This window comes from Microtus pennsylvanicus, chromosome 2 (genome assembly GCF_037038515.1).
Source record: "Microtus pennsylvanicus isolate mMicPen1 chromosome 2, mMicPen1.hap1, whole genome shotgun sequence".
Taxonomy (NCBI): domain Eukaryota; kingdom Metazoa; phylum Chordata; class Mammalia; order Rodentia; family Cricetidae; genus Microtus; species Microtus pennsylvanicus.
The window spans coordinates 83735588-83753774 of NC_134580.1; the positions used below are offsets into that span (position 1 = coordinate 83735588).

Below are 18187 nucleotides of genomic sequence, written 5' to 3' on the forward strand. Positions count from 1 at the left end.
CTGCTTGAGTACCTGTTTGGCAGCTTCTATAAGCTCTTTACTGAAAATTGGGTCATTGTTTTTTTTTTAAGAATTTTACTTTTATCTCAAGATTTTTTATAATATTGTAACTAAGGCCTTAACCATTGTATATCTCATTAAAAGTTTCTAAGCTATCCTCTTCTTATGTTTCCTATCTGCCTAGCTGATAGGAAAATGGAAAAAGAAACCATATTTAACTAATGGTGCTGGCCTAATTAGACATCAACATGTAGAAGAATGAAAATAGATTTATATTTATTTCTATGCATAAAACTCAAGTTTAAATGAATCAAAGACCTCAACATAAAACCATCCACATTGAACTTCACAGAAGAAAAAATTAAAAGTACACTTTGGCATATCTCAAACACAGCCTCAGTGGCACAGACATTGAGAGAAAGAATTAATAAATCAGATCTCCTGAACTGAGACGCTTCTGTATAGCAAAGTACATAGTCAACAAGATATAATATCAGTCTATAGAGTGGGAAAATATCTTTACTTATCACTAATCCATTTCAAAAACATATGAAGAACTCAGGAAATTAGTTATCAAAAGAACAAATAATCAATAAAAATTTATGTTACAGACCTAAGCTGAAAACTCTCAATAGATGAATTTAAGATGGCTGAAAGACACTCAAAAAATGCTCAAACACAACATCCTTAAGCATTAGAAAAATGCAAATCAAAACTCTGAGATTTTATCTTATCCCTATAAGAATGACCAAGATTAAAAACACCTATGACAATTTATGCTTAAGATAGTGTGGGGTAAAGAAAAAAAACTCCTCCACTGCTGGTAGAAGTGCAAACTGGTACAGCCGCTTTGGATTCTAGTATGTGATTTCTCAAAATTAGGCAACCATCTACCTTAAGACTCAGCAATTCCCCTTTTGGGCCTATATACAAAAGACGCTCAACCGTACCATAAGGATATGTTCAACTATGTTTACAGCAGAATTACTTTATCATAGCCAGAACCTGAAAACAACCCAAAATGCACCTCATCTGCACATACGATAAATGAGAGACATCATCCTTTTAAATAGCCATAAATACCATAAAATATCTTGGAGTAACTCTGACCACACAAATGGAAAAACCTGTATGATAAGAACTTTAAATCTTTTAAGAAAGAAATTTAAGACATCAGAAAATGGAAAGATCTATTCTCTTGTGACGGTAGAACCAACATAGCACAAATGACAATCTTACTGAAATCAATTTACAGATTCAATGCAAATGTTCATTAAAATTATAGCAAAATTCTTCACAGACCTTGAAAGAACAATCCTCAACTTTATAAGAGAGAGATAAAAACTCAGGATAGCCTAAACAATATTATACAATCAAGGAACCTCTGAATGCATCACAATTTTTGACTTCACTACAGAACCACAGTATTGAAATCAATCCACCTTGGATACAAATTCACATGCCTACAAACAGCAGATTTTTGACAAAGAAGCAAAATTGTGAAATGAAAAAGAAGCATATTTAACCTGTTAGTTAATTTTTTATTGTCCTGAAGCTGCAGTTCCCTGGGCTAGTTTCCTTTTCTGCACACCTGCCTTTCAGCTTCTGGTTGAAGCTGTGCCGCAAATCAGGGGGTACGACACAGGCTCTGTCTGTCTGTCTGCCAGGCTGCAAGCTCTGGCGGGTGTAGCTGCATGGGTTTCAGCCTTATTTCACCCTTACTCCTCCTGTCTTGAGGGACTCCTTGAGTCCGTGAATAAACAAATCCTGTTTACCGAATGCTTGTCCCATGGTATAATCTTACCTTGCACCGCTGTGTGTCAAAACCTCCGAATCTGACTCATGGTCGGGTGGTCTGTGAAGACAGGCCTGTTCTTTGTGTGCAGTGGCATTCCACAATCTCCACAGTTTTCTGAGGTCCCTGTTCAGGTGCCATTCTTCAGCATGTCAACTCAGGATGTTATGAGGGATCTCTGAGAATCTCCCTCCCAATAAAGCCATGTGAGTTGTGTCTTTATTCCCACGCCTCCACGCTGGTCCAAAGAGAGATAGTTTATGTTGGGGTCTGGTCGAGAGAAATTAATTTAGGGTCCCAGCTGACACTGGATCCCAACATAAAATCCAATCTCAAGCCATGAAACTATATTCCTTCCCCTCCTCCTTTCTTCCACCATTTATATATTCAATATTGTTCCTAGTTTTCTTTGCTTCTTGCTTTTATATTCCTTTACCTCTCTTATCCTTAAATGTGCTTTTAAAAGTTTACTTGTGTTAAATGGAGCTGGAGCAGAAGCAGATGGTACATTGGCGTTGGTGATGAAAGAGTTTAATGGGGAGAATGTTTGTGTAATTTTTGACAGAGCTCAGAGAACAAGAGGTGGTGAAGCATCCTACAGGTAAAAGTGGAGGGGAAGTGACAACCACTGTCACACCTGAAGGGACAGGGAGTGGAGCAGCAGGACTTGGAGAAAACTGTAGGCTACAACAAAGAAGATTGGGCTGTGAGTTCCTGAAAATGTAGGGCCTGGCTAGACTGTGGTCTGTAGGGAGGGAGCTACTACACAGGTATCTCCTGCAGATCTAACCCTTCAGCCTCCAGAGGCAGAGGATTTTCTGTTCTCATAGAGATCAGTGATGCAGGGCAGAGAGCAGTGTGCAAAGAACATGGCAAGTAAGTAAAGCTGGTCAAATGGAGGGTATGCATTCATTTCACACATCTCCCTAATCCATATCTTTTTTTTAAAAAAAGTAATTGACTAATTAGTTAATTTTACATACCAACTGCAATTATCCCTCTTTCCTCTCCTTCTGCTCCCTCGCCCCACCTCCCTTCTCCCCCATCCACTTCTCCTCAGTCTCCATTCAGAAGGGATAAGTCCTCCCCTGGGAGTCAAAGCATGATATATCAAGTTGAGGCAGGACCAGGCTCCTCCCCCTTGCATCAAGGCTGGGCAAGACATCCCACCATGGGGAATAAGTTCCAAAGAGCCAGCTCATGAGTCAGGTTCTGGCCCCACTGCTAGGGGCCCTACAAAAGACCAAGATACACAAATGTCACCCAGATGCCGAGGGCCTAGATTGGTCCCATGCAGGCTCCCTTACCATTGGTCCAGAGTTCATGAGCTCCCACAAGTTCAGGTGAACTGTCTCTGTCTGTTTCTCCATCATGGTCTTGACACCTCTTGCTCATATAATCCCTCTTCCCTCACTTCAACTGGACTCTTGGAGTTTGGCCCAGTTCTTGGCTATAGATCTCTGCATCTGCTTTCACCAGTTTCTGGATGAAGGTTCTGTGATGACAATCAGGTTAGTCACCGATCTGATTACAGGAGAAGGCTAGCTCAGGCACCCTCCCTGCTATTGCTAGGAATCTTAGCAGGAGTCATCCTTGTGCATTCCTGGGAGTTTCCCTGGCAACCAAGTTTCTCTCAAATCCCCAAATGGCCCACTCTATCAAGATAACTCTTTCATACTCTCCTCCTCTGTCCCACCCACAACTCAAACATCCTGATCCTTCATGTTCCCATCCCTCCATCTCCTCACCTCTACCTCCACTGCTCCCAGTTTACCCAGGACATCTCATCTATTCCTCTTCTACCTCCCTGGGAAGAGGAGAGTTCTTATTTTAACTGACAGTAATTTGCCTACCTGTTTTTCTAAGGAAAGGCCTACTGCTTGATCCACATGGTTACTTTAACAGTCTTTTCTGCATACTCAAAAGTGGTGTATGAACTAAGACTAATTTTCCTGGTTTTTTGGGTGGGGACTTAAGATATAATTGTATGAGGCTGAGGCATGTAGCACTGCGGCCCCCAATTCTGGTTGCATCCCTGTTTCTTGTAGCATCTATTTGAGCTTCCTCCTCCTCAGTTGGCTGTCCTTTTCCACCTTTTCCACCTTCTCTATTGGCTTCTTAACTTATCTCTGAAGGCTAGGGTTCCTTGGGACACAGTCATTTGTCAGCTTCTGCCTTTCGATAACTTCTTCCCATAAAGGCCCTTGATGGATCCATCGTGGGATCTTTTCCACCAGGTGATCAATTCATGGGATAGACCCAACAAATGCTATGCCCAGGCTTCAGAGAAGTGTCACTTTGCCAAAAACTGCCATTACATGTACAGACTCACACTGCTCCAGATGCTGAGACTAAGTGATGGTTGAAGGCTTAGCCCTAAGTAGGACAGTTATACTATTTTCTTTAAGGCTCAGGAAACATTGTGGATGAGGGGGTGGAAAGAATGTAAGAATTAGAAGATAAGAGAGAAGCGTTGTAAAATACGATCTTCTTGGCACAGCTTAGCTCTTGAAGTCATGATCTTAGCAACTGTAGTTGCCTGTACTGGGCCTGTGAAAGACTAAGCCTGTTGTCTTCAATCTTGGCTCAGGAAGGGATTTGTGTGATCATATCCCATCCTGTCTAAGTATTGACTACTGATGAAATCTCAGAGAGAGAGGCAGTCAATATCTTCATTTGTGAACCCACAAATGAGCTCACCAGGCTCCACTGTATAGTTTAAAGCCCATGGACACACAGACTGACAAGTTAAAAGCCAGTGTGTCATAAGACAGAAAGATATGAATGTGAAGAAGAGACTTTTAAGGAGAAGAGGTTTGATAGAGGTGGGAAGAAAGATGGAGTGTGTGAGAGAGTAACCAGATGTGTTCTATATACATTGATGAAATTGTCAAAGAAGAACTAATAAAATTTATATGTAAAAATATTCTGTTGTTAAATGAAGTATAATTTTAAAGATTTGGACACTATCACGAAAACATCCTGCTTTGGTAAAATATATATACTGAATTTCCTTTTTGTTTGTTATGTTAAGGAACTAAAAAAAGTAGCTTCAGAGTTGATTAAGTCCAAGGTCACATGTCAGCATAAGATGGAAGAAGAAAGTATAGATCTGATAATTAAAGAACAAAAATATGAAGAGCTTCAAGAACGACTCAACATGGTATTTGATTAAATTTACTCAAGTTTATAAAATTAAATCTTACTAAAAGTATGAGAACTGTAGGATTATTGCATGAAATATTTCTTCTATGTAAAGTAAAAATTAAAGTATGAATCTTTTTTAAATTATTGAACTTTTACTTTAATCCCAGCACTTGGGAGGCAGAGACAGAATGATCTCAGTGAGTCTGAGGTTAGCCTGGTCTACCAAGTGAGTTCCAGGACAGTCAGGACAGTTACACAGAGAAACCCTATCTTGAAAAAACAAAAACCAGAAACAAAAACAAAATTATTTAACTTTTTTGTCATTAGTAAATTTAGAACAAAACTAGGCTATAACAAATTTCATCCCACTCAGATATAGCTTCAGTGATTTTATGGCACAGTGGTGTCTCTCTAAGTCACGTCTAAGATGGGAAATTTTATAGTTTTAATGCTTATGTTTTTACTAGACTATATTAGGCTTCTTAATTCACTGGAGCCAGTGTCTCAACACAAACATGGGTGCTGAATCAAATATAGAATTACTGAATTTTACATCATAACTTTAAAATTCTTCAACTTTAAAGGAATTGGAATTAAATAAGAAAATTAATGAAGAGATTACCCATATTCAAGAAGAAAAACAGGTAAGCACTACTCATATATTTTGGAAGTTAGTTAATATTTTCAGAACCAGTAGTCAGGTGAGAAGTAGATGTGAGATGATATTTGCCTAGCTGTGAAGTAGGCATTCAGCTAACATGTACTGAGTGGGCATGTTTGTATGTGTTTAACCAGTCGAATGTATACTGCTACTTTTTGTTAAAAAAGACTTCCTTCCTTCTTTCCGTCTTCCTTCCTTCCTTTCTTTGAGACAGGTTTTCACTAGGTAGCCCTAGTTGTCTTGGACTTACTTGGCAATGTAGATCAGGTTTGACTTTGAACTCACAGAAATCCACCTGCTTCTGCCTCCTGGGTTTAAAGGCCTGTGCCTTTATATCTATTTTTGTGTGTATATGTGTCTTAGTATGTGCTCACATGTGTGTACACACATCTGTATATGCAGAGACCAGAACTTTTTAGTTCCCCTGAGCTGGAGTTACATATGCTTATGAGACGCCTGGCTTGTTAAGTGAATGCTGGAGCCCAAGCCTGACCCTCATGATTGTGCAGCAGGCACTCTTCATTGCTAGGCCATTTTTTATGTCAGGGTCTCTCTCACTCTGTGGTATAGGATAGCCTGGAATATGTAGACCATACTGGCCTCAAACTCGAATCCTCCTATCCTATCACAACCTTCCAGGTGCTAAGATTATAGGCATCAGCCACATATTTCCTAGCTAAATTTCCATTTTTCAGAAGTAGCTTTATTATTTGTTAGTAATATCTTAGCAAATAATTACTGAAAATATATTAACATACCATGTGTGATTTTAGAACAATTTCCTCTTATCTCAGTTTATTCTTGTGTTTAAAGAATAGCTTGGAAAAACCAAAGTTATTTTAAATTTTTTAGATTTATCTTATGTATATTAATGTTTTACTGAATATGCATATGTGCACCATGTGCATGCCTAATGTATACAGAGACCAGAAGAGGGCATTGGATCCCCTGGAACTGGAGATACAGATGGTTGTGAGCCACCATGAGGGTGCTAGAAATTGAACCTGGGACCTCTACAAAAGCAACAAGTGCTCTAAATGCTGTGCTTTCTCTCCAGCCCCCTTTCTTCTGTTTTCTCTTTTCTTTTTCTTGCTTTACCTTCATTTGATTGGTGATACCCTACTCTACAGAAACATTTTATAATATTATAATTCATTTTAATAGAGATATAGTTCTATATCTCTAGGTGATCAAGGCAACATGTTTATTTTTTAGATTCTTTATCTTATTCAGTAATACCATAGACTCTGGCACATTTCAGAAATTTATTTTATAAGCTAAGGGACTTTTAGAAATAATACTTGATAAAAAATTTGTATAACTAATTATTTTAGATAATAAATCAGAGAAGTGCTATCATTTTAATATAAAATATCAAACTTAAGCTAAAACAATAATAGCTTAAAAACTAGAAATGTGCCAGGTGTTGGTAATGCACACCTTTAGCCCGAGCATTGGGGAGGCAGAGACAGGAGGATCTCTGTGAGTTTGAGGCCAGCTTGGTCTATAAAGCAAGTTCTGAGACAGCCAGGGCTCTGTTACACAGAGAAACCCTGTAACAGAAACCCAAAAATGTGAGCCCATTTTACCTTAACTGAAGGTCAGAGAGTTTGAGTTTATCTTTGCTCTTTCAAAGTTGTTGACAACAGGTGTGGCTACAAAACAAGAGATTCTGACCTAGGGTCTGGTTACTTGGTGTTTTGGACATTAAGATGGCCTATAGAGGTAGATCTGCTTGCTCCACTTGATCAAAGATCAGAGAATTCAAGTATGCTTCTGCTCCTTATAAAACAGGAGGTTTAACTTTGGGAGTTAAAGTATCCTTCAGGATACTTTATCTAGGCTGTGTTCACTGCACCAGATATCAAATGCTTTACTCAGAAATTAATGGCTTGATGTCTCAAGTATTGAAACAAATAACTGTTCTGCTTGTCCTTTGAATCATGTTCAAGAAGTCTTTTGCCATCTTTTCCCCTTTTGTATTGGGGCATAAAAGTGTATGAAAAATAAATGCTAGTGAACTCAGAACTCGAAATTCAACATTCAGTATTCAGCATTTGCTGAGTTGCTCTCCCGGTACTATCCTGTGTCTATGTGTTTCTTTCTTATCTCTGTTTCTCCTACCTAATGTTTCTAATCCTCACACCCCTACCCTGGAACGTACTAACACACCATGGCTAGAATTGCAGCAGAAGTCACCCCAAAAAGGCGGCTTGCGACAAAACCCTGTTTCGAAACAAAACAAAACAAAAATCCCAAATAAACAAACAAAAAAAACTAGAAATGTATCTGGAGAATGAACTTAGAAACATGGTATATTTTTATGTTTTTGAAGGATATCATCATTTCTTTTCAACACATGCAACAATTACTTCAGCAACAAACTCAAGCTAATATTGAAATGAATGAAGAAGTGAAGGTGCTAAGGGAAAATAATCAGGTTATGTATATGTTGTTTAAATATATTTCTATCTAATAAGCTTCCCATGTTTAGTTGCATTTAGGTATCTTGTTCTACCATTTGATTTAAAAAGGTAAAATACTAGATTCCTTCATCAGTTTTCAGCATCAATATCTAAAGTAATAAATATATTCTTTAGCATTTAAGTAACTACTTAATTGTTAAGTTTTATCAAATATCTGACTTGAATTTTTTGATACAGGGTCTCTCTAATATAATGTTGGCTGTCCTAGAACTTTTTGTAGACAAGATTGGTCTCAAGCTCACAGAGATCCACCTGCCTCTGGTTTTAGTGCTAGGATTAAAGGTGTGTGCCATCATGCCCAACTAGTATATGACTTTGTAATGGAATCAGTGGAAATTTTCTATGTTTTAGAGTTGTGGCCAAGGTCAAAATTGATGGTTGAAAAGAAAAAATGTCAGTCACATTTTAAAAAAAGTGTCAGGATTTGGAGGCCTATCTTCATAAGAATATGATCAAACTACCATCATCTTCAGAGTAGGTAATGATTGGACTTCACACTCCAAAAGGAGAGGCTTCTCTCTTGCCTCCCTCTTTGGGGGAAGATCCAGCTAAATAAGGTGTCTACAAGGTAGATTCATTGTAAGACAATTAATGAAGGGGGATGCTACCTTACTCCATGACTGGGTGCTGAGGTAACAAATAATGGGGAGTCCCTCTGCTGTTGCTAGTAGAGTGAAGCGAAGTCAGTTCATGTAGAAATTTACCAAGAATAAGAATGATGCTCAGGTCTAATCTAGAAATTTAAAAGACTTTTCAAAGTGTTAGGAGTAAACTATGTTTGAGAAATGTATTGTGTTCCAGTAGAAAGCAGCCTTGGAAAGGTGAACAAGAGAACTTCGTTGATTCTGGACTCGACATGAAGGAACATGGGAGTGAGTGAAGGAGCAGGAACATGACTGGGTTTGACTATGCCAAGTGATGGGATGGCTACTCCATTATCTCATAAGGAGATGGGGCATGTTCAGATAGGGTGGCCAATCCATGCTTTTTAAGCCCCTTTAAAGGCAGCAAAGCAAGTAAATTGGAACATGACCCATGACAACTATAGCCATCTCCCATGCAGGGACAGTCATCATAGAGAATTAGGGCTAACTTCGAGTGAGTAACTAGAGTGGTTACACAGGGACTTGTAGTGAGAAGTAAATGTCTTCCTTCTGTTTAATTTTGTTCTCAATGTCTTCAAGTTTTTAATGAATTTTTATATTTTGAATTTATGTTTTGTAAGTTAAGTTATGGAAGTATGTGCTGGAGGCTTAGAGCCTCAACAGGCATTTCCTTGTTTCTGTTGCCTCTCTCAGTCTTGGTTCTTGGCTGCTGGTTCTTCTGCCTTCTAGTGCCCTGGTCCCTTGCCAAACCACCCACTCTGCATCTCTTCATTTGTTTGGGGAAATCTTACTTTTTAGTGGATGCATAGGTGCAGTAGGAGAGGTTTGTTGTGGGTACATGTACCTTTCAGAACTCTGTAGAGAGGCATGGCAGCAGCTCTTCCTGTTTCAGGTTGGCAGCACCTTGGCATGGGCAATGAGTATCCCTGCCTAGCACTCTGATCTTGCCACAGTTACCTCTGCCCTGGGTTTATATAGAGGGCCCACGGAAAGGAAAGATCACTTCCTTTTCTGGCTAGAATGTGATACATGGGTGAAGCAAGTGGCAGGAAGAAGTGGGGCCCAGAAGGTAGTGACTCTTGTTCATGCTGAGTTGTCATGAAGCTTTTAGGCAGCTGTGTGGGACTTCAATTGTGCTGTGATTTTTTTTCCCTGGTTCAGAGAACCATGCCCCTAAATAGAAAATGAAGCGTCCTATGGCAGAGAGAGAGATAAAGGAAAATTTACATATTTAATACCTCTAATAGCTTGTTTCCTCTGCCTTTTTGTTTTGTATCAAGCCACACAAATTTTGTTAGTCCATCGTCGTTGAATAGAACTAAACTTGAGCAGAGCAAAGCAATTTATCTCACCATTGCTTCCCTATGGCTTATCGTGTAAAGGGTTCTGCCTGCCTTTAGTTATATAGGAATTAAAATGTCAAAGATACAGAGGGAGAGAAGTAGACCAGTAGAATCAAGCTATTCATCCCCTTAACCTCTTCACCCATTCTTATAAAAGACTAGTAGAAAACAACTTTTATAAGCAAGAGTCTCTTCATACCTTTTCCCAATAGCATATGATTTATTTTGGGGAGATATGGTATCACTCTGTAGCCCAGGTTTACCACAGCCTACGGAATGCTGATGTTGTAGGCATGTAAGCACTATGTCTGACTCAAGTTCATTATGAGTAGTTGTTACAAGGTCATCTGGTAATCCATGTAAAAGAATTGAACCATAGTTTCTGGGGTGATCCAAGTATTAGATGTTAGCTAGTTTATTCTGTGATGGAGTAGAGATCCAGAAAATATAAGCAGTTTTGTTTGGGACCTTATAAATTGTAGAAAAAGCAGTATTATAGCCTTGTCCTGGTCCCAATCCAGTACTATTTCTGTGTTATGTGCTCAAAATATTTTCCTAGAAGCATGAGAGCTGTTAAGTTTGTGTTCCAGTTAGTTTCTGTCCACTTGATATAAACTAAAGTACACTGGGAAGAGAGCAGCAGTTGAGGAATTGCCTCCCTGGGATTAGCCTATAAATATTTCTGTGTTGATGGAGGGGGTCAGCTTACTATAATTGGTGCCATCCCTGGTTAGTAGTCCTGGTTTGTATTAGAAAACCAATAAGCAAGTCATACAGAGTGGAGAGTAAGCAGTGCCCCTCCATGGTCTCTGCTGTAGTTCCTGCCTTCAGTTCTTGCCTCCAAGTTCCTGGCCTGACTTCCCTTGACGATAGAATTTCCTTGTGAACCAAATAAACCCTTAGCTTCTCAAATCACCTTTGGTCATAATATTTTTCACAATGATATAAAATAAACTAAGCAAGTTTGTTAAATCAGTTGTACGAAAATTGTACTAAAATTTTGTGGTATCTATAGTGTTCACTGCTCTGAACTACTAGCCAAGTCGGCAAGTATGGCCCTAGGATCTTTTAAATGTGCACCAATATGTTGAATATTCAAATGCCTTTCTTTTTAATTATTACAATTATTACCTGTCTCTTGATATTAAATAGAAAATTATATAATATCTTACAGTACATTTCAAAATATTGTCAAGTAGCCTGCTAAGAATGCAAACATTATCCTCCACTATCACCATAATTTTATAAAACAGAACATTTAAAAACATATGTATTTTAAAGATAATCTCAGGATAAAGGACAGAAAAAGGATAAGAAAAGTCATGTAATCACATCTGGCCATGGACTAGAGAAGTTTGTCATGGATCAGTGGTTAGCTGCAGACTGATGTCTAAGAACCCCTGATATATAGCATAACAAAATATTAATGCTGAGCTGTTGCTAAGGATCACATTGCTTAGATACGGCCAGGGTTTTTCTGAGGAGCATTCTAATTCCACATGCACTAAAAGGGATCGTTGCTCTTGCTAATGGCCAACTGGTTTTCAGTGCTCTGCAGCCAGACTATCATCCTTCTTATATTTTTAGCAGTAAATTTAGAAAGACCATAGCTACCTAAATTCTAGTTATAACTTTAGTTATATTTCTATAATACTATTAAGAGTAATTTTCATATTTTACTCCTGCGGTTGTTACGTTATTACTGTATTAACTAGAGCAATTTACTGCTTTTTGAAGGTTAAAGCATTTAGTGAATGATTTCAGTTTGACCTTTGACAATATCCTTTTTTCACAGATGTTTTTCAGATTTGCTAATTCAGTTGGAATAACAACAAATTTTCATGTATGTTTGTAATATGCACAAGTTTATGTTCATGATAAATATGTCCATGAAGACAGCAGCAATGTAACATCAGGATCATCAGCGCATGAGAGTGTCAAGCGTGCTGTGGACCTTGTGAAGTGCTATTAAATGAGTGAATAAACTTGGGCTATTTTCAACTCAGAAACTACCTGGCTAGGGCTCCCAGCTAAAGATGATTAATTAAACCTACATTCACTTCTGCCGCCTTGTGAAACTATTATAAAATGGCAATAAATCCACAAGGACATGAAAATGACAGAAGGAACACAAAAGGCTAAGTTTTAAAAGTGAACTATGTGTATAATTATCAGAAACAGAAAAAAGAAACCCAATTCAAAATCGTGGAAATGAGGCCTGGGATGTGGTTGAGTTGTAGGATCCTTGCCTGGCATTGTGAGTTTTATCTCAGCTTGATATAAGCTAGAGTCATTTTGGACAAGGGAAGCTTAGATGAGAAAATGCCTCCACTAGATTGGCCTATGGGCAAGCCTGTAGTGCATTTTCTTAATTGATTGATGTGGGAGGACCCAAATCGCTGTGGAAAGTGTCTCTCCCTGGAATGGTGCTCCTGGATGCTATAAGAAAGTGGGCTGCACAAGCCATGGGGAGCCAGCCAGAAAGCAGCATCCTCCATGGCTTCTGCATCAGCTCCTGCCTCCAGGTTCCTGTCCTGTTTGAGCTCTTGCCCTGACTTCCCTCGATGATGGTTTTTGATAGGGAACTTTAAGATAAAATAAACCGTTTTTTCCCCAAGTAGGTTTTGGTCATGGTGTTTTCTCACAGGAATAGAAAGCTTAAGACAGTGAGACACTGGATTGTATCTCTGCACCACCAAACAAACAAAACTAAACCCAGAAATCCTGTGTTTTTGAAGTGGGATATGTAGTTAGTTGAAAGACCCAGATGGGAACACCTGTGTAAGACTATATTGCAACCCCACATTCCTCCTCCCACCCCACTGGTTCTCTCCTCTTTGCTATAGACTTGGAGGTGTATGCTTAGAGTTTGAGAGAGAGCTGAGGTTGGAAGGAATCTAATAGTATGTTGGGGCTCCTTATAGTTAGAAAACTGGTTATCAAAGTATTAGTGACCTGAAATTGATCATGTCGCTAGCAGAAATGGCAACTATTGTAAATTAATTCTTCTCTCTGCCCCTCTCCTCTCCTTTCTCTCCACTTTCTGCCCTCTTTCCCTCCATCCCTTTTCTTTCCCTCCTGTTCACCCTTCTTATCTTCATCTCTCCTCCCCTTTCCCTTTGCTCTATCTATCTATTCATCAATAAACTTTTGGAAATATAGTGAAAATAAGTTCAATAGTCGAGCCAGTCATTGTAGTTCTCCTAGATACCGGACATCTATTCCAATTCCCAGAAAAGAGAATGGGAGTTTCCTTTCTGGGCAAACTAACCTGCCCAAAAGGAAGATTATGGTTCCTTTAGTTAAGTTTCACAAAAGAAATCATTCAGACAGAACTCCCTACAGTGAAGTCCAGTGTTTGACAAACTTTTGACCATCTTTTAAATACATCATTCTTAAGTATAAATAGATTATTAAGTATTACTGGACATTTGAATAAAATCTCTCATGGTCTAAAAACCATGTAAGCGAAAACTGCTTAAAGGAAAAATACTAACCCACAGGACAAGAATTAGAAATTCATAAACACAGAATAAGAGAAACGCTGCTAGAAATATAAGTGCAGTGGAAAGGTTGTTAGGTAAGGTTGAGATACTTGCTTAGAAAGTAGAATCAGTAGACACATGGATAAAACTGGGAAGTAGCTCAAGTGGTAAAGGGCTTGTTATGCAAACAGGAAGTCCTGACTTAAGCACCCACTAACAAGTCAGCAGCTGCGAGCCAGGCAGTGGTGGTGCACACAAAGGCAGGTGGATCTCGGTGAGTTTGAGGCCAGCCTGGTCTACAGAGAGAGTTCCAGGACAGCTAGGGCTACACAGAGAAATCCTGTCTTGTAAAACAAAACAACAAATAAGCCAGCTGTGATGGTGTGTGCTTTCGAGTGCTGGTAGGCAGAGTCAGGCAGATCCCTGGGGCTTATTGGCTGGTGAGCCAGGTTACCCTACCTGGTTGGTGCTCTAGTTTAGTGAGAGATGCTGCTTCCGAAAAGTCCTGAGAAATAATGACACCTGAAGTGGACCTCTGGTCTCCCTGTGCATACACACGTGTGCACACAAGGTAAGGAGATGTAAATGAGAGAAAAATATTTTGGGAATTAGCTTTCTCATAGGCAAAACTGGACGTCGGGAAAAAAATGTAATTGTTTCTGCAAAGGTTGGGGAGATATTGCCAAAGCAGAGTTGTGCTGCACTCAGCCAATCTAACTTCTCAGTAGCCATAGAGGATCACAGAAACAATTCCCATCCTTGCCTGCTTTATCCTGACAACAGTTTGCAGTACCCGGAAAAGGAAGTAAAGGGACCTAGGAAACAGGAGACTGCAGGAGAGAAGGGAATCCTCACTGATCACCTGGCTTGTGCAGTCACTGGAAATAATAAATCAAGTTGTAAATGGAAGGATGGAAGGGCTCCAAAGAACTGCAACCAAATACCCGAAGGAGGTTGTCTTTTAAAGATAGGATACGAACCAGGAGCAATTGATTGACACACCTAATATGCACTGTTTCAAGAACATGCTGCTATTGGTCATTTATTGTTAATAGAATAGAAATTGTAGTATGTTTGCTCATCTCTTTCCTAAACATCAATCCACTTTTTAAAATAGAGTATGCTGCCATATAAATAGATATTGTAAAAATATTTGTTAGAATGTTACAATCTAAGTGCCTATTAATTATACAACACTGTAAATATTTAGAAACTGCTCTATTATATGTAACCATTATGTGGAAATGTTCCCATTATCCTGAAGTAGAGCAATCAAAATAGGTCTTCATTTAGATGTTTGAAAATTTCGAGTGGGACAGAAGACAGTGTTCTTGTCACAAGATACAAAATGCTTTTTATTGGATGTGGTGTCATAATTTCACAGACATATTTACACATTGATAGTCTAGATGTAACCAGGAACTCTTTAAGTAGAATGTCCTTAAGACTTTTAAGTGAGCCGGGCGGTGGTGGCGCATGCCTCGAATCTCAGCACTCGGGAGGCAGAGGCAAAAATAAGACTTTTAAGTGAGATGAATTTATGTTTAGTAGTATGGGAAGTGAATAAAAGATAGTTTGCCTTTTAGAAGAGCAAACTACAGAGCAGTACGTTTGTGTGATAAGGTTCTCAGCTGTGTGTAAAGCTCATCACAGAAACTTATAAAGTGCTAAGTGTTGGGAGGAGAACTCAAAAAGGCCATTTCCACCTTTCCCTTTTACGTTGTTTTGTGTAGCTAGAAGTTTTTACCGTGTTTACATAGCTTTATAAATAATTAACAGATGAACTTAAAATTCTAGATGCATTGGATATATAGATACTTTTTTGGGGGGTTTGCTTTAGTTACAAACAGATAGTAAAGAGACCTCATAATGTTAGTGATAGTGACTCATAGTTCCAACATCTTACTCTTAGAAAACACTCGACAATATTTTTATTATTTTTTATTTATTTATTTATTTAGGATTTTCGAGACAGGGTTTCTCCGAAGCTTTTTGGTTCCTGTCCTGGAACTAGCTCTTCTAGACCAGGCTGGCCTCGAACTCCCAGAGATCCGCCTGCCTCTGCCTCCCGAGTGCTGGGATTAAAGGCGTGTGCCACCATCGCCCTGCTATTATTTTTAAATTTGTTAAACTTTTTTTATATGCTTTATAGCTTTCACATCTTGTATTTTTTTATTTTAAAACAATCTTTTTTATTTTACATACCATTCCAGTTTCCCCTCCCTCCCCCCCTCCTGCTCCTCCCACCTCCCTCTGACCCCACTCCCCATCCATTCCTCAGAGCAGGTGAGGCAGGACCAAGCTCCCCCTCCCCCCCCGTATCTAGGCTCCATAGGGAATGAGCCCCCCAAAAACAGTTCACATTGTTCACATCATGTAAATTTTTATTTTTTTTAATTTATGGGTTTTTTTTTGAGAGAACGGGATAGGGTAGTTCTATTACATTAGGTCAATGAAGTAACTAAGTGGTGTATTAAATAAGCCGGGCTAGAAAGTATTAATTTGAAATTAGAATTGTTTTTAAGGGTTTCTATTTCTAGCTGGTTAATTTCTAAAATAAACAGGTAAAAACATCTTATGGTAGTTAAAATTTTTAGTAGGTTAGGCAGGATTATGCTACATTTCACGCTTTTCAATGCTGCACTTTATATTACTTTTTCAGTACATTAAAACTTATGCAGTGAAACTGAATAATGGCAATGTTTTTATACCCTTTTATAGCCGTTTCTTCATCACAGCCTCCCCCTATTTCCTGTTAGCTAAACTCTAAGCACCTTTCTGTTAATTTATGAAAATTGTTGTTGAGGTAGCACATTACCACTGATCTGTATGGCACTTTCAGCATGTTTCACGCAAAGGTCTGAGCAACATAAAACACATCAAAATTCATTAATGTGGTATTGATTATTTTTTGGATAATTAATTTTATTGCAGACCCTTGAAAGAGATAATGAGCTGCAAAGGGAGAAGGTAAAGGGAAATGAAGAAAAGTTCCTTAGTCTCCAGAATGAGCATGAGAACGCACTTGGAACTTGGAAGAGACGTGTAGGTTCATTAAATTGTAAAATAGTGAAGTATTTAAAATAGCTATTGAGTACTAAAAAAATTACAGAATTGATGTCAGACAGTTTCTTCTTGTACTCATATATCTGCCAAAGTGAGTGTATTTTTAAAAACTAAATTTAATAAAATTCCCTCTGGTGTTTTCATGCATAGAAGACTATATGTGTATGTTTTTATACACACATATAAAGCATATGTGACTATATAGAATAGCTATTAATATGTGACAAAGAAAAATTAACTTGCATCTAAATAAAATAATTCAGTATATCTTAGTGAAATGGAATCATATGTGAACTATTGGGCAAGATTATTGTCCTCAGTAGTTTTGTTGAGATGTGTCAGAGCCAAGTTAGAACATGTATGCAGTTCTGAGTGCTATTGTACTAATATCTTACCAGGAGATTATATGTTGTAAACAGCTACTTCCTTTAAGTCATATTTTTTCAATTACACTAAATGTTAATTTGATAAAGTATGTAAAACAGTTGTAGAAAATGATGTTAATTCAAGTTGCAAAGCAAAATTTTACTTAAAAGACTGATGGATCACAAAATTGGATTTTCTTTCTTAAAGCCAATTTCCATTGCTTTTACAATTCCTTAGAAAGGAAATAAGGTAATTGTCTCAAGCTATGGCATGTGGAAATCATAGCTTTAATCACTCTTTAAAAAAAGAATTAACACAGTAGAAAGTCACAATGAGTTTATGAAGCTATATATACATATATATGATTCTATTTTAGACTTTTGTACTAATTATACATTTCCACATATTATACTAATAGATATCTGAATATAAGTATTATGACATTTTGTGTAGATTATTTTATTTGATTTCTGATTTAAAAAAATTTATTTGTAGTTAGTAAGTTTTCCTAATTTAGAGTTTCAAGAGATCAACTTGGTCATTGATGGTTTTGATATGCCTTATTCAAATCTAAGAAAAATATTTCATACTTCCATCACAATTCTAAAAGCTGGTTAATAATCTCCACCAGGAGAATGTATCATCAAGCAACAAGTACAGTAACTTCAATTAATCTGCTTTGCCTCCCAGTACCTTCCTTCTCATGCAGTCTTTAAAGGACTGTGGAAGTAGTGCTGTGAGATTGGGAAAGCTGGGAAATAAAAGAAGCTGCAAATGACATAGAACAAACATGCTGCAAAAACTGGCACCTGTATATGGCACACACATACACAAACATATATATACTATACATACATACACACGTGTGTGTGTGTGTGTGAGTGAGTGTGTGTATGCATGCAGATGTTTATATCTGGAAACTGGGCTTCCACTGCCTGTGCAGTTAAGTAAAGCAAACTAACATTCATTTTCTCTTCTGAGAATACAACAGTGGCCATCTTCCAAGGGCAAAGAATAATTAAGAATAGAGGAAATGGGGCTGGAGAGATGGCACATCTGTTGAGTCCTCTTGCAAGGTTAGTTCTCAGCGCCCACATTGGGAGGCTAACAACCAGGGTTTCTGATGCCCAGTTCTGGCCTCCATGAACACATACACATGTGCAAAAGTACACAAACAAACTAAATAATAAAGTTTTTTAAAAAAAGGAAAAACAGCTTTATTGGTGAGATTAT

The 18187-nt window shown here is 38.2% G+C and overlaps 1 protein-coding gene across 1 annotated transcript in view; it reads left to right on the forward strand.

Annotated features, from left to right (window-relative positions):
• Ccdc73 (coiled-coil domain containing 73) overlaps positions 1 to 18187 on the forward strand; it is a 125400-nt gene that overhangs the window by 91636 nt on the left and 15577 nt on the right. Inside the window, exons 9-12 of the mRNA XM_075961628.1 lie at positions 4830 to 4958; positions 5527 to 5586; positions 7939 to 8043; positions 16457 to 16567. Of these exons, the coding sequence (XP_075817743.1) occupies positions 4830 to 4958; positions 5527 to 5586; positions 7939 to 8043; positions 16457 to 16567 (405 nt within the window). The remainder of the gene's footprint in view (positions 1 to 4829; positions 4959 to 5526; positions 5587 to 7938; positions 8044 to 16456; positions 16568 to 18187) is intronic.